General features: G+C 43.8%; 1 protein-coding gene across 7 annotated transcripts in view; it reads right to left on the reverse strand.

Annotated features, from left to right (window-relative positions):
• CALD1 (caldesmon 1) overlaps positions 1-15803 on the reverse strand; it is a 231077-nt gene that overhangs the window by 67226 nt on the left and 148048 nt on the right. The window contains exon 1 of one of the 7 annotated variants that reach the window (XM_081956905.1): positions 12159-12436. The exons of the other annotated variants lie outside the window; for them this stretch is intronic. Coding sequence (XP_081813031.1) covers positions 12159-12205 — 47 coding nt within the window. The 5' untranslated portion in view covers positions 12206-12436. Of the gene's footprint in view, positions 1-12158; positions 12437-15803 lie in introns of those variants that run through there. 7 annotated transcript variants of the gene reach the window in all.

Below are 15803 nucleotides of genomic sequence, written 5' to 3' on the forward strand. Positions count from 1 at the left end.
GATGTGACTCAGCTGAGCAATGTAGCATATCCAAGAAGTATGTAGGAACATACATTCCTTCTGGCTCTTTAGTAGATAGAAAGAACCTGTTTCCCCCAAAATATAAATCAGCCTATTCCATTTCATTATTTCACTTCCTTTCATTCCTTGCTATATGCCCGCGATGGTGAACCTATGGCTTGCGTGCCACAGGTGGCATGCGCAGCCATTTGTCAGGGCACATGAGGCATTGCTCTGTTAGCTGGGCAGCAAGCATGCACTGTGTGAAAAACTTCCAATTTGGCCATAGGGCCGTTTTTCATCTCCAGAGCCTTCTGGGAAGCCTCCTGAAGGCCCCTGAAGGCTCCAGAGGTCGATAATTGGCCTACGGACAAACCGGTTCCCCATGTCCATTTTTCACCCTCCGAAGCCTTCAGGGAAGCTCCTGAGGCCCTGGAGAGCGTCCAGGGGGGGAGGCTGTTTTCACCCTCCCCAGGCTCTGGAGCCTGGGGAGGGTGAAAAAAAAAACATGGCAAAAGTGGGGGGGGGTCGCACGCATAGCATTATGGGTGTGGTACGCCAACGCACGACCCTCCTGTGCTTCCCCCCACTTTTGGCACAGGAGCCAGCTGAAATCCATTGGAGAGACACAACATATAACATCATTGCTATATGCTGTGTCTCTCCAATGGATTGCAGCTTGTATAGACCACAGGTATTGAAATTGCTGGGAATGGCAAGCATGACATGGAAATTGCAGAGTAATAGCTCGATGGATTAACTTAAGTCTGGATCCTCTCTTTTTTTAAAACTTAAAATTCTTATATTTTAGGCATGCAGTACAGTAGCCTTTCCCAACATGGAATTACTCATAACATTCTAGCCAGTAAGGCCATCAGTCATGCTGGTGAGGAATAAATGAAGGAGAATCGGATACATCCAAAAGGTAGCAATTAGAGAAGGCTGGAATACAGCAACCATGAGCCTAAGACACCTTTACACGTTACGACACCTTCTTGCAATGTGGTAAGAAAACTAAGCCAAGAATTCAGAGATAGTAAGCTTCATCCACAGTTTGACCAGAACCAAGGACATGGGTATATCCCTACTTCATTCTACAAAGAAACTCTCCTTCCATGCTCAAGGGATATGCCCCTTACAACTCATAGCACATGGATCTTGCAGAGTCTTTGCAACTGACTTAATTATCTTCCAGCAGAGCTCATGGTACAGAGTAAATACCACAAAGATAGTTTTTCACCATTATGTCTGGAGCTGCAGGAAAAGTACTCCTTGGTGGCAAGTTCTACCTCTCCAGAACCAGTCCTCCTCAACCTGCACCAATTACAAGCTCACCTACAGGCCAATCAGATGTCAAGATACCTGATTATAAAGATAAGAGCCCGGTCAGTCTCTCCCTTGCCTGTGGACTCTGTATCACACCACTTTGCTTCTGAAGATGCCATCCATCCATCCACCCATCCATCGATCAGGAAATCTGTTCTCCAGGCCAGAGGTCTCCAAACCTGGCAACCTTAACCCTTGTGGACCTCAACTCCCAGAATTCCATAGCCAGCCACGTTTGCCAAATTTGGAGACCCCCCTGCTCTAGACTACCATCATTAAACTGTGAAGCCCAACTATTGCCTCTACTCAACGATCTGAGGGGGTCTTTTTTTTTCAACACCATGGGAAAAAAGAAACAAGGTGGCATGGAAAAGGTGAGGTCAGGGAAGCTGATAGCAAGTCTGATGCCTTTTTTTAAAAAAAAACAACCCTTTTAAAACAGTTGAGAAAACTGCTGGCATTCCTAAGGGAATTTACTCAGCAGCAAGTCGACACTCTGTGAGACCACTGGAGTGTGATAGTGAGGATTTGGGAATGAGTAGTGAATGAGGGAGGGAAGGAGCTCCCTGTTAGGGAAAATTTTTAAATAACTACAAAGAACTTCCAGCGTGCTCAGAAACCATACACATAAAATACGGTTAACCTAGTTGGGAGTATGAGATAAGTGAATAGAGATAAGAAAAGCAGCTTTTCTATCTGAAAGGAATGAGTAACCACCGTTTGAACATCTGGAAAGTCCATGGTTGCGCCAAATTTGAAATGAACTACTGATTTATCAGGATAAGTACTCCTCTCTTAAATCAGCCTGGAACTATTCCAGGGGTGGGCTGCTACAGGTTCGCCTGTTCTCCCAGGTTTGGGAGAACCCGTAGCTAATGTTATGGCTGGTTCAGAGAACCTCCAAATACCACCCCTGGTGGGAAATAGACCTGGCCTATAGAGTGAATTCAGCGTATGCTAGAACACACAATGTCCCCAGGGAGGTACACATTAAATTTCTTAGGAAAAGCACAAGAGATGAAATCCTGAATGCACAAAGGGGGCAAGCCCTGACATATAAAGATAAGGAGATAACCATTCTGAAACAGATCCCCAAGAAAGTGAGGGAGAAAAGAAAATCTTATTCGCAATTGGCGAATAAACTATACCAGAAGGGGGTGTGGTTTCGATGGTTACTGCCTGAAGGTATGCTAATATTCTGGGAGGAGACAAGAGTTAGAATTAATACACCCATAGAGGCGCAGACCTTTATGGGAAAAAATAAACTACTTCTAGAAAAACCAGAAGACACTTCAGTAGAGGTACAAGACACGGGAGGGGCCGGAGCACTGCCAGCTGGGGGAGATGGGGCGACATCAAGAAAGCTCAGATCACACAAATAAGCAAGAAAATCCACGTGATATAAACTGACCGAAATTACCAATTGAATTTACCACACTGACTATATGCTATTATGTAATATTTGAATTTTATGCAAATGTATATTATGAGTTTGGAGGGGGGGGTGCACCTACCGCATTTCGCAGCTGCCAAAATTTGTAACCTTTCCCTTACCTTTTCCCTATGTAAAACATTAAAAAACCAATAAAAAACTTTGTTTAAATAAAAAAAAATACCACCCCTGGCTGGCCCCGCCCATCTCACCCCACCCCTACCCTCCCACCTTGCCCCTCCCACCCCACCCCGCCTCTCTTCTCCCAGGAGTCTCCATGAGGCCCGTTTTGAATGCCAGGTAAGTGCAGAGCCCACATGGAGGCTCGGGGAGGTGGAAAAAAGGGGTTCCCGGAAGTTCCAGAAGGCCAGAAATGAGCCCATTTCCGGCCTCCAGACGGCCTCCAGAGCCTGGAGAAAACAGTTTTCGCCCTCTCAGAGGCTCGAGGAAACCCTCTGGAGCCCGCGGAAGGCGAAAACTCCCCCCACCGTGGTGCAAGAGGCCGACTAGGCCATGCCCACTATGGCCACGCCCACCCAGCAACCAGGCAGATGACCCGTTGCTGAAATTTTTGAAGCCCACCCCTGAACTATTCACAAACCAGGCTTCTGTGGACCTAGAATCTCAGGGTAAGACATCTGGGAGGTTGGGGAGAAGACTTGCCAACATTGCCACCCCCAGAATTTCCATCTTAGTTCCTGCCAAGTCTCTTTTAAAAGAAAACTATAACCTGTGAAGGAAATCTTTTCCTCGCTATTTCTTCCCTGAATTTAAATGAGGGGGCTGTAGACCTTGGATTGCAGCAAAACCAAAGGAAGTCAAGTGTCTTGTTACTGTCAGAAATGAAGATTTACCCTTTCAGTGTTTCAATTCTACCTAAAGACTGCCCTTTAGGAGAAGAAAAACCATTTTTCCAGATGTTCCTCAAAAGGGTGATAGTGACACCCAAAATGAAATGGAAAGTTCACTAATCAGTAGAGAAAGCAGACATTTGAAAAGCAACAAAAATATTTTCACTGGGATAGAAAACTAGAGCAGAGGTTCCAGTTCCGGCGGCAGCGGCGACGGGCAGCTCTCTGCCCGCTCCGGCTCTCCGGTGGGCTTCCCCACTCCTTGGGGGGCACAGGACACCCCTCAGAGGGGTCCTGCCGGAGGGGCGGCATCGCGGGGAGCTCCTGCAGCGGCGGCGGCCGGCGGGAGGTCTCTCGCGCGCCCAAGGCACCAGGGAGCAAGATCGGAGGGCGCTTCGCGTTTTTGCGCCTCGCGCCTCGCTAAAGCCGACCAGAGAATGCAACAATAGAATGAAGCAGCTGCGGTGCGGTGAGGTTGCTTCTCTCTTCATTCCCTATTCTATATGAAGAATTATTCAGCTTTTTTTAAAAAAAAAACAACTTTCGGAGTATTCTGGAGGCGCGGCTGGAGGGAGGGGGGTTTCCCCCCCCCCTTGGACAAGCGGCGAGGAATAATTTTGCTCTCAGCCCCCGGGGAAGGAGGAGGGGGGAGAGCCAACGAATGAAGCCTCACCCAGGTTGAGATGATTTTCTTTTCAACTTAATTTCACTTTCTACTGTGATTTGAGGACTTTTGGAACTTTTTAAAACTTTGTTATGCCTCTGTGCCCAAAACTGGCAGGGCAAGATGGCACACTTCCGTTGTCTTTATGAATTGTGAAACCTGACTCCACCTTTAAAATTCAGGCTTCCGGTCTTTGTCCCCGTGTCTCCCAGAGGAATCTCTTGTGGATTGGTACTTTTTGAACTTTCTAGGGGAAACCTTTCATCTATTGCCAGACTTATTAGAGAGATTCTCTTCTGCCTGGTTCTTCTGCTCCCGGACCTCACCTGCCTACCCTTCTTTTCTAACTGTTTATCTTATATATGGACTGAATTTCTAATGTTATAAAGGATGGCATCCAAAAGACCACCTCCTGGGAAACCTGGCTTTGCCACGTCTGCTCCAACATCTGTAACATCTAGCCCAGCCACACAGTCAAAGATAACAGAACTGATGCAACCTAAGACTATAGAGATGGACTTTCAACAAATGCTTCAACAAATTTTACAGGGCCAGGAGGAAATCAAGAAACAGCTAAGGGAAATGAAAGATGAAATTAAAGAAAATCAAGCCCAAATTTATAAGAACTCACAGAGACTGGATCTTGTGGAAGGGGGGGTGGAGGAGGTGAGGGGGGGGGGGTGGAAGCTGTGCAGAAAGGGAACAAAGATCTTGACATCCAACAGATGAAATTAGAATTTGAGAGAATGTCCTATTATCTTAGATTTCAAAATGTTATAGAAGAAGATGGGGAAAATATAAGGGACATCATGACAAACATTCTGGCTGACTACACACACAAAGAAAAACAACTGATGGGGTGGGATATAGACCTGGTTTATAGAGTGAACTCAGCTTATGCTAGAACACACAATGTACCCAGGGAGGTTCACATTAAATTCCTTAGAAAAAGCACAAGAGATGAAATTCTGGGTGTACAAAGGGGGCAAGCATTGACATATCATGATATGGAGATAACCATTCTGAAGCAGATCCCTAAGAAGATTAGAGAAAAAAGAAAAAATTATTCGCAATTAGCGAATAAATTATACCAGAAAGGGGTGTGGTTTAGATGGTTGATGCCTGAAGGTATGCTGATATTCTGGGAGGAGACAAGAATTAGAATTAATTCACCCATAGAGGCGCAGGCCTTTATGGAAAAAAATAAAACACTCCTAGAGAAACCACCAGATACCACAACGGACACGCAGGACACGGGAGGGGCCAGAGCTCTGCCAGTGGAGGGAGATGGGGCAATAGCAAGAAGACTCAGATCACAAAAATAAACAAGAAAATCATATTATTATAAACTGACCGAAAGTGAAAATGGAATTATATTTGGATTTTATACTGTAATGTTTAATTTGATTGAATTTAATAATAGAACTAATATGCTGATTGTAATCAATTATATACTAATGCATTATATATAAATGTATACTATGGGTATGGAGGGAGGGGGGCCACACACACTTTGCAACTGCCAAAATTTGTATACCTGTCCATTTACCCTTTTCCCTATAAATCTTGAAAAACCAATAAAAATTTTATTATAAAAAAAAGAAAACTAGAGCAGAAATCCTATACGGAAATATTTTTTTGTGAAATAAATAATACTCTAGCATGACAGCCTGGTGAAAAATTATTTTTCTTTTTAATAGATGTGAATGCTAATGAACAATAATAGCAATAGCACTTAGACTTATATACTGATTTACAGCCCTCTAAGTGTTTTACAGAGTCAGTCTATTGCCCCCCAACAATCTGGATCCACATTTTACTGAAGGATGGAAGCTGAGTCAACCTTGAGCAAGTGAGACTCGAACTGTCGAATTGCTGGCAGTTATCAGTCAGCAGAATTAGCCTGCAGTACTGAATTCCAACCACTGCGCCACCACAGCTCCTCAATGCACAATGCAAATCTCACCTCTAAGAATTTATAATACAATACAATACAATACAACAGTAGAGTTGGAAGGGACCTTGGAGGTCTTCTAGTCCAACCCCCTGCCTAGGCAGGAAACCCTATACCATTTCAGACAAATAGCTATCCAACATCTTCTTAAAGACTTCCAGTGTTGGGGCATTCACAACTTCTGGAGGCAAGCTGTTCCACTGATTAATTGTTCTAACTGTCAGGAAATTTCTCCTCAGTTCTAAGTTGCTTCTCTCCTTGATTAGTTTCCACCCATTGCTTCTTGTTCTACCCTCGGGTGCCTTGGAGAATAGTTTGACTCCCTCTTCTTTGTGGCAACCCCTGAGATATTGGAACACTGCTATCATGTCTCCCCTAGTCCTTCTTTCTATTAAACTAGACATACCCAGTTCCTGCAACCGTTCTTCATATGTTTTAGTCTCCAGTCCCCTAAATTTAAGAACAGGCTTGTTCAAAGAAATCAAAACTCTCTTTTATTTTGTCTCCAAATACACAGATGCCCCCAACTAGTGACCAAGATGACCAAAATGTCAATCCCTTTCAGTGATTCCTCCCCCAAAGCTGATATTCCCTGAAAAGAAACAAACACTAGGTGGCTTTGAATAAAAGGGATCCAAGAAATATCAATGAAAATTGAACCTACGATCTGTTGGTTTTTGTTGCCTCTTAACTTGGAGGAAAGTCAAGTGACTGTCAACGAACGGAAGAAAGCTACAGAAGCAGAACCAAATTCACGATGGCACAACCATGCAATGAATTGTCATGACACAAGTCAAAGAAGGTTGTTGCTTTGATCACAAGGCTATTCCACAGGGTGTGGGATTGTTGAATCCCACACCCTGTGGACACATCTGAGCAAGATAAAGACCAGCAATTGGGACAATCAATGTCAGACCTATATTGTTTTCTGGCAACACAACAATGGGTGGACATTAACTGAATAGAGGGAAAAGGCCCTGACCATTCTAATAACCATCACATTTGTTGTTGCCGTGACGCTTTTAGGACCAAATTCCAGGGTTCAATTACAAACACTATAAAATCTTTCTTAGCTCTAATTTTTGGAAAAGCCCCTTTTCATTTTTTTCTAAATCTCCCAGCGTTCCAGTTGGCTGATTATCCACAGGTTTCCTTTAGTTCTGAAAAAGGATATACAGTATTGTCCTATATTTGTCCGCACTGTTTTATTATATACACTTTTCCCATCTTCCCCTATCCTTATTTGGTTGGGTCTTCAACTTTTAATTTGTACTACATTTTATCTTACCAGTCTCTTCTTAAGGATAAAATCACCTGTATCTTCCTCTCACTTGTTATTTCATGAGTCCTGAAACACAGGTACGATTGTCAACTTTAATCTGCATGGTGCAATATTAATGGTGAACTGAGTCACTAAATGCTAGTCCACATGTAAGCCAAATGGCACCATTCACACACACAACTGGATGTTTATATAACAGCCGGCTAAATTGATGAACTAGGCATGTTTAACCTAATGAAGAGATGGCTCTGTAGCATCTGAAACAAGGACAAAAAGCAATGGGTAGAAGCTTATCACGGGGAGATTGAACCCTGGAATAAGGAGGAATTTTCTGACAGTGAGAATAATTAATCAATGGAATAGCTAGCCTCCCAGAATTGTTGGTGCTCCATTCCTGGAGGTTTTCAAGAAAATATTAGTCCAAGATAGTATAAAGGCTCCTGCCTTGAGTAGGGGATTGGACTAGAAGTCCTCCAAGGTCCCTTCCAGCCTTATGATTCTATGACTCAATGAGATTTAAATGAAGTTGGACAAATCTTAGGATATAAGTTGCATGCCCATACATTTTGTGGTCTTTTATTCAGATCTCAGAGCATCCCCAGAGCAAAGAGTGGGCAAAGCTAAAATCACCAGCCTGCTCTAGAATAAGCCAAGGAGGAAGAGCAATGGGAATAGTAGGATATGTACAACAACCATTCTGTTCTTTAGTATCTATTGACCCCTTGTAAAGTTCAGACCAATTTTTAGTGGCTTTCAAGACAAAATAGATGCTTTAACCTTGCACAGGCTTAAAGGCATCTATTTTATCCCTTAACTCCTGCCTACAGAGTTACCCACCCACCCTTGACATCTCTTCTTGTCCTTAGATAGCAATAAAATGGCTCTGGGCTGCAAAACAAACCACTCGTTCTCTAAGCCTCCAACCTCTTACTTCAGTTAGGAGGAGGGAGGAGGAGGAGAAGTAATTCATGGCCTGCCCTATCAGGAGGCAAGGTGATGTCACAGCTAAGAGATAGGCTACCAGGATCTGAACTTAACTTCTCCAACTACACCATAGTTGGTGTGAAGGAAAGATTTCTAAAAATCCAATCAGAACAGAAGTAGGAAGATCTTTTCCTGAAGCAGGAATTTCTCTGGGGCTGTCCCGGAAGACCCTTGGAATTTCCAAAGGGCCATTCACAAAACTAAGCACTAGTGTGTTTGTTTGTGCATCGGGGTGGGTTTCAATTTTTTTTACTATTGGTTCTATGGGTGTGGCTTATTTTGTGGGCGTGGCTTGGCAAAATTATGTTTCAGATGGGAGATGGGAAATAAAATATGCTGTTAAACTTTTTTTTAAAAAGGCCAAAGAAAGCAGCAACTCGAGCTGCGCCGAGCTGAACACAGGAGAGCTGGAGGGTCCGTTTTGTTCGCTGCATGTGAGCTCGAAGGGGGGGGTGCAGCAGCCGAGCAAGCAAGCCAGCAATCTGACAGCTGCCGAGCACCCTGCTCATGAGTAAACTTGCTCACGAGTAAAGTGCAGATTAGAGGCAGCCGGCAGATCTTGGCATGCTCACTTGGCTGCTCACCTCGCCCCCCAGTTCACAGGCAGCAAACTGCCGCCTCCTGCCTCTGTGCATCGAGGCAGCAGGAAGGCTCAATCCCACTTAGGAGGCAGTGGTTATGAAGCCTCGAGTCTCCCTGAGTGGCCCATGCTGCTTACCTGTGTATAGGCACTAGGAGGCAGTTGTGTGGATGTATATGGCAAAGACGAGGCAGGGCGAGCGTACCGGTTCGGGGGCGTGGCCGGCCAGCCATCACTACCGGTTCAGCAACACGCACCCAAGTACCACTACCGGTTCTCCCGAACCGGGAGCAACCCATCTCTGGTGTGCATGTGTATGTGTGCCTATGAGACCGTTTTTGACTCCCGGTGATTGCCTGGATTAGTCCCTGAAGTTTTCTTAGCAAGATTTTTCGGACATTTTTTTGCCACTGCCTCTTTCCTAGGTCTGAAAGTGACTAGCCCAAGGTCACCCAGCTGGCTTTGTGGCTAAGGGTGGGGCTGGACTTTTGGTTTCTAGCCTGGTACCTCAACCGCTACACTGAACTGCCTCTTAAGCTCTCCCATTGGGAACTTATATTGTAATTCGGTGTTCATATCAGCCTGTCATTATCATTCATTTTAATACAAAGCAGGATTGTTGACACAACCGCAGATGAATCCAGCTCTGTAAAAATTGGCAGCTTGCTACAACTGCATAGCAAATAACGCTGTGGTATATTAATCTTTGCTTGGTATAGGTCACCGGTTTTTTTTTAAAAGCATTGTGCCATTGCAATGCAAGCCCTGTGCCTTTTCTCTGAGCAGTGCAGTGTCATCTGAATGACCCAAAGGAGCAGAGTTTGCGACATAACATTGGGACACTGAAGGTTAATGCTGTGCCTAAGAGATGACTAACAATTGCTTTGCTTATTTTGCTTGCTCCCTTCTGCATGAAGAAGAATGATTCTGCATTCATTGGATTCTTCAGATGAGTTCCCACAATATACTTACCTGGCTGGTTAAAGGTCTACCTGGATCTATATCAGAGGTGGTATTCAGCAGGTTCTGACCAGTTCTGGAGAACCGGTAGCGGAAATTTTGAGTAGTTCGGAGAACCGGTAAATGCCATCTCTGGCTGGCCCCGCCCCCATCTATTCTCTGCCTCCCGAGTCCCAGCTGATAGGGGGGGAAATGGGGATTTTGCAGTAGCCTTCCCCTGCCACGCCCACCTACTCATGCCTACCAAGCCATTCCATGCCCACCAAGCCACGCCCACAGCACCGGAAATAAAAGTGTTTGAATCCCACCACTGATCTATATACACAGGCTTAAATTAATTAGGTTTCAACCTGTTTAATATTTTTTGGGAGGGAGGGAATACAGCAGTTCAGTGTCTTGTGTGAACCAGGTTTACAGGTCAATATAATTTATTCCTATAATTCAGAGTGAACCAATAAAAGAAAATGGATGAAGGGTGTCAAACTCACATCATGTTGTCATCATGTCACATATTGTGACTTCCCCCCCTTTGTTAAATGGGGTGGGCGTGGCCAGCATGTGAAGCATCCCACCCGTGGGTCGCGAGTTTGACACCCCTGCTCTCTACCAATTTTGCTGGTCATAGAACCATAAGTTTTGTGCCCGCTTATCTGTGTTTACTTCTCAGTTGCAACAGATGCTTGGAAATATTGACTAGGAATCCACACAACATGCTACAATGGTCTATAATGAGTTTGGGTAAATTGTGATTCAGTCAGTGGGGAAAAAATTGGTCACGTTCTTAAATGTTAAGTGAACCAAGCCCTCATATTTAGTCACCATACGGTTTACTTAAACACTGCATATTTTGTGAGCACCTCAATTGAGTTTTATTAACCCAGATTTAGAGTTAAGCATTATGGATGAACTCAGACATGAGTCAGTCACCTGAATCTCCTAAATCAGAATACTCCAGCTCCTACTATGAGCAGTTAAGTGCGCTACCTGAAGGAGGGAAGGGCGAGGTGGCGTTTTGGCAGCTGTGAAAATGTGCAAGCTGAATCAGATGATCCAGGAGCCAAGTCAAATCAGTTACCTTTTATCAATCCAAATGAATGCCTGACAGTTAGGTAGCAATCATTATCTTGCACTCAACTAATTTAATTGGGGATTATATAGGCTGAAGATTCATTTATCCGGATTTATTTAAATGGAGTCTTAAAACCATGTCTTTTGTTTGAGGACATATTTGGCCTATGCACATTTCGTTTTCTTGCACATTCTCACATTATGAATCATGCCATACAATCCAGGGTTTTTTTTTAATGAACAATCTATTTGAATCAGTTTGTATATAGATTACATTATTTCTGCATGTCTAAGGCATAGCACAGCTGTATAGTTATATTTTATTCAACAACAGCAACAAAGGCAACAACAAGCAGTTTCAACTCATCCCCAACTATAATCACATTGTAGATTTAGCTAGACTCTTACTTGAAAACTCCTTTTCATCATTTTACAAAAGGCAGAAATCATTTTAGAGCACTTCAAAGAGAACAGAGGTAGCTGTACTGCCCTGAAGACATTTCAGGGGTAGCAAAGCCAACAAAATGTAATTCTTTGATCAATATATCATCCGTTATTACACAGTCCTGGCGTTTGGTTTCTAATTTGCTCCGCTATTTAACCTAGAGATGAAGCAACGTCCAAATTTCGCGCTGATGAAAGCAACTTCTGAACTAGCGGCTGCTTCCACTAAGGAGCCAAGGAAGGAATTTAAAAGAGGAAGAAGAAAAAAATTTAATCCTGTGTATTCTATTACCGTGACATGCTTTGGTAGCTATACAAGTTATGGTGAATTTTGCAACCCAGCATCCCAAGGAAGATCAAACCGTAGCATATCACGCACGAGTGGCTGACACGCTGCAACCTATTCCGCCTCGTCAAAGCCAACTTTCAGAAGGAGAAGGAAGAGGAAGAGGAAGAAGAGGAAGAGGAAGAAGAGGAGGAGGAGGAGGAGGAAGAGGAGGAAGAGGAGGAAGAAGAAGCCCTCGCAGCTTGAAGGGTTTGAAGCCAGGCGCACGTACCCCCCCCCCCCCGCAGCGCCTCCAACACCACCTCCAACAGAATTCAGCAAACTCACTTGGAAAGACTTGATAAATTTGTCCTACAGAACGCGCCGCTGATCATGCCTGGAAAGAGGAGGAGTGGGAAGATTCCTCTCTGCTCGCTGACAGCTTCCGAGACAAGAGGAGCAGCTGAAGCAGGCGAGAGAATTGGAGGAGTTTAACGCAAAATGTTTATTTTGCCTTCAGGCAGCTGGAGAAAGAATGGGCCAATTGTCTTCTCGCCACCCTTGCCTTGCAAACTCCTCTGGAGTGCTGATTCTTTGGGAGGATTGCAGTAGGTCAGCGACCACGGCGGTGCTTCGATCTACTGTCTCTGGGTCCTGAATACTCCACCTCCTCCTCCTCCTCCTCCTCCTCCACCCACATACATCCTCAGCAGTAAGATCATATGATCCCAAACCCCCACTCCCCACCCCACGCTACCTTTACTGTATTCTCTCTAATAGGGCCACGTTTGCAAAAGTCGAGCCCGTTCTCTGCAAGCGCAGAGACAGACCAGGCAAGTTTTTCGCCTACTTTGTCGTAATGTCACAAGTAAACAGATACAGGCTGGGTTCAGTCCCGTTTCATTGCGATGAGCAACGAGCAGTTGGGATGTGAAACTCAATACATAGGTGTTTGTTTACCTACAAATAGAAATAGCTTGCAGCAAGAGACACACTCCAAGGAAGGCAGCGCGTGTAGCAAGAACTATATTACAGAGCAAAAGCCTGTCTCAAGAGTTTAAAAAAGAACTTAGATTCGTGGATTTATTATTCTCCAAAGCATCTGAAGGCTGGACAAGAAGTAGAACCTAAAGGTTTTTAGGTAGGTATTGGACAACCATTTAGACTAGAATAGTCTAGTCTAAATAGTTTAGACTAGACTAGAATTGGACGGGACCTTGGAGGTCTTCTAGTCCAACCCCCTGCTTAGGCAGGAAACCCTAATGGTTCAGACAAATGGTTATCCAACCTCTTCTTAAAAACTTCCAGTGTTGGAGCATTCACAACTTCTGGAGGCAAGCTGTTCCACTGATTAATTGTTCTAACTGTCAGGAAATTTCTCCTTAGTTCTAAGTTGCTTCTCTCCTTGATTAGTTTCCACCCATTGCTTCTTGTCCTATCGTCACGTGCTCTAGAGAATAGCTTGACCCTCTTTTCTTTGTGGTAGCCCCTGAGATATTGGAGCACTGCTATCATGTCTTACCTAGTCCTTCTTTTCATTAAACTAGACATTCCTGCAACTAGGTATAGGGTTTCCTGCTTGAGGGGGTTGGACTAGAAGACCTTTAAGGTACCTTCCAACTCTTATTTTGTTATTCTGATTGTTTCATGGACCATGATTGCATTAATGAAACACATCAATCTGCATGATTGGAATTCTGAAAAATACAGTTGGAAATTGTGAAGTCAGAAGATTGAGAATTGCAAGTCAGACATGCCCTCTGAGCCTATCAATTGAGTTACATGCTCCTGACATCACAATCGACTAGAGATGCCTACCTACATTGAATTGAATGTATGTAGTAGTCAGATGGTTGATGGGTGATACCATATCACCAAGCACCTAATAAAGAGCAAGGAAGGTCTTGAATTAAGTCCTATATTCATCCCCTGAAATTTCAGTCAAAGAAATATATTTCTACTATTCTAATGGGCTTGAATGAATGAGAGGACTCACACTAATAGCATTTCATCAAGGATTCAAACACAAACAGCACACTGACATGGTCTACCTGGAATTCACTTTACATATATCTGGGCATGTGGATATTATTTATCTGTGCACAAATCTTTTCATGCTGCTTACTTACTGGATTCTAGATTAAAACCATGGAATAGAAAATATAAAACAATGCATCTGATAAAATCAAAATAAAAAGATCATAAATGCTGTGCTATAGAGTGTTGGAAGAAATGTCCTGGGTTCAGCTCCAAGTGGGGAAAAAGACACTGGAGACATGGAGGTTGCTTGGAAAGATGGTTTAATGGTGGACAGGACCACACGGCTTGAGTCCTGAACAGAAAAGGTGATCACATGCTTCAATGTTGGATGAAGAAGAAGAGGGAAGGGCTGAAAGTCCCTGGCTTTATACTCTCTGTTCAGTCCCACCTCTCTGTTTTCTGTTCCTGGGTAAGAAATGTATTCTGATTGGTTGTCAGACTCCCATGGGACCAAGTTTGAGTTTCCAGATGCCATGTGGTGAGTTTCTCTGGAAGGCTAATCCCTCCTTTATTATGTAAAGTACACTAGCTCAGGCTTAATGGCTCATTGACAAAGTGGGGAGGGGGGTGGCAGGAAGCTGCAGGGAGCTACTCTGTCTTTAAAAACATGTTTCTCCCTTTTCACATCCAGGGAAATAAAATATTCTGCCTTTTCCATATTTCCTAGGATCTTTCATTTTTCTAGCGGTGTGTGTGTGTGTGTGTGTGTGTGTGCGCTAACTTCCTACAAGAGGACCCTACTATCTGAAAGTCCTACGAAGAAGGATAGCTTTGATCATTCTAACCTCCAGGATCACAGAATATTCCAAAGTGAAGGAACTGCACTAAGACCATGCAATAATTCTTGGATGAGAAGCGAAATGTCTTCAAAAGAAAGAACAAGAAAGTCCAGTTGCCTCCCGAAAAAGCACCTTTGGGACAACCATGACCTGGATGACAGGGAATCCCTACAGACTTTTAACTGCAATAAGACCTTGCTCACTTGGGGAGGGGGGGGGGATAGCCACGTATGAAGCCAATTGCAGTAATCTAATGTTGGAAGAAATATTCATCTGATTCCGTTCCAAGTGGGGAGAAAGACACTGGAAATGATGGAGGCTAGTTGGAAAGATGGTTTATTGGTGAACAGGACCACATGGGTTTGAGATCCTGGGCAGCTGAACACATGGAGTGGAGAGTGAAGATTATTTATACCCTCTCTGGGGCCTTGCCCTTGAGCTTCCTGTTCCTGTGGCAAGAGCATGTGTTCTATTGGTTGCTGTAGGGGTCACTGCTAACTTTGTAGGCTGTCTGAGTTAGGTTTGATTGAAGCCTGGACTCTCTGATGTAATAATAATAATAATAATAATATATTTATTTCTTAGCCGCACCCTCTCCCGAAGGACTCGGGGCGGCGTACAACGAAACATACGAATAAATATGTAAACAAAACAAACATATAACAAAGACATACACTGAAACATACACAAGGAGGAGGTCGATTGATAAAACAATTAAAATACAGTATTTAAAACCCCTAGAAATTAAATATAATTAAAATACCCAGTACCAATAATGAGGAGGCTTGTGTCCTGAAAGGGTGTTGGGCCATTCCTATTGTGTCTTAATGGCTTTCCTGGTTTGAATCTTGAGTGAGGTCTGATCCTACCATTCTACCTGATTCTGCCTTTGTTCAAAATATCCTGTCTTGAATGGATTGCCAAGTCTGCATTTCTAAAAGCTGGCCTCAGTTTAGTATCTGCTTGGAGGGCAGAGAACTGTAGTTCTGAGCTCTATTTCTCTTTTAGGGGAAATATAATATTCTGCCTATTTAATATTTCCTAAAATATTTCATTCTTTTGGGAGGAGAGGGGGTGCTAACATTCTACACTAATAAGATGACAGAGTAATAAGTCACTACGTCCAACTCCTCCTCCACAAAGAAACACACCTGATAAACCAGCCAAACAAGGA

The sequence above is a fragment of the Natrix helvetica genome (genome assembly GCF_964273705.1).
Source record: "Natrix helvetica genome assembly, chromosome: 6".
NCBI classification, from domain to species: Eukaryota; Metazoa; Chordata; class Lepidosauria; order Squamata; family Natricidae; genus Natrix; species Natrix helvetica.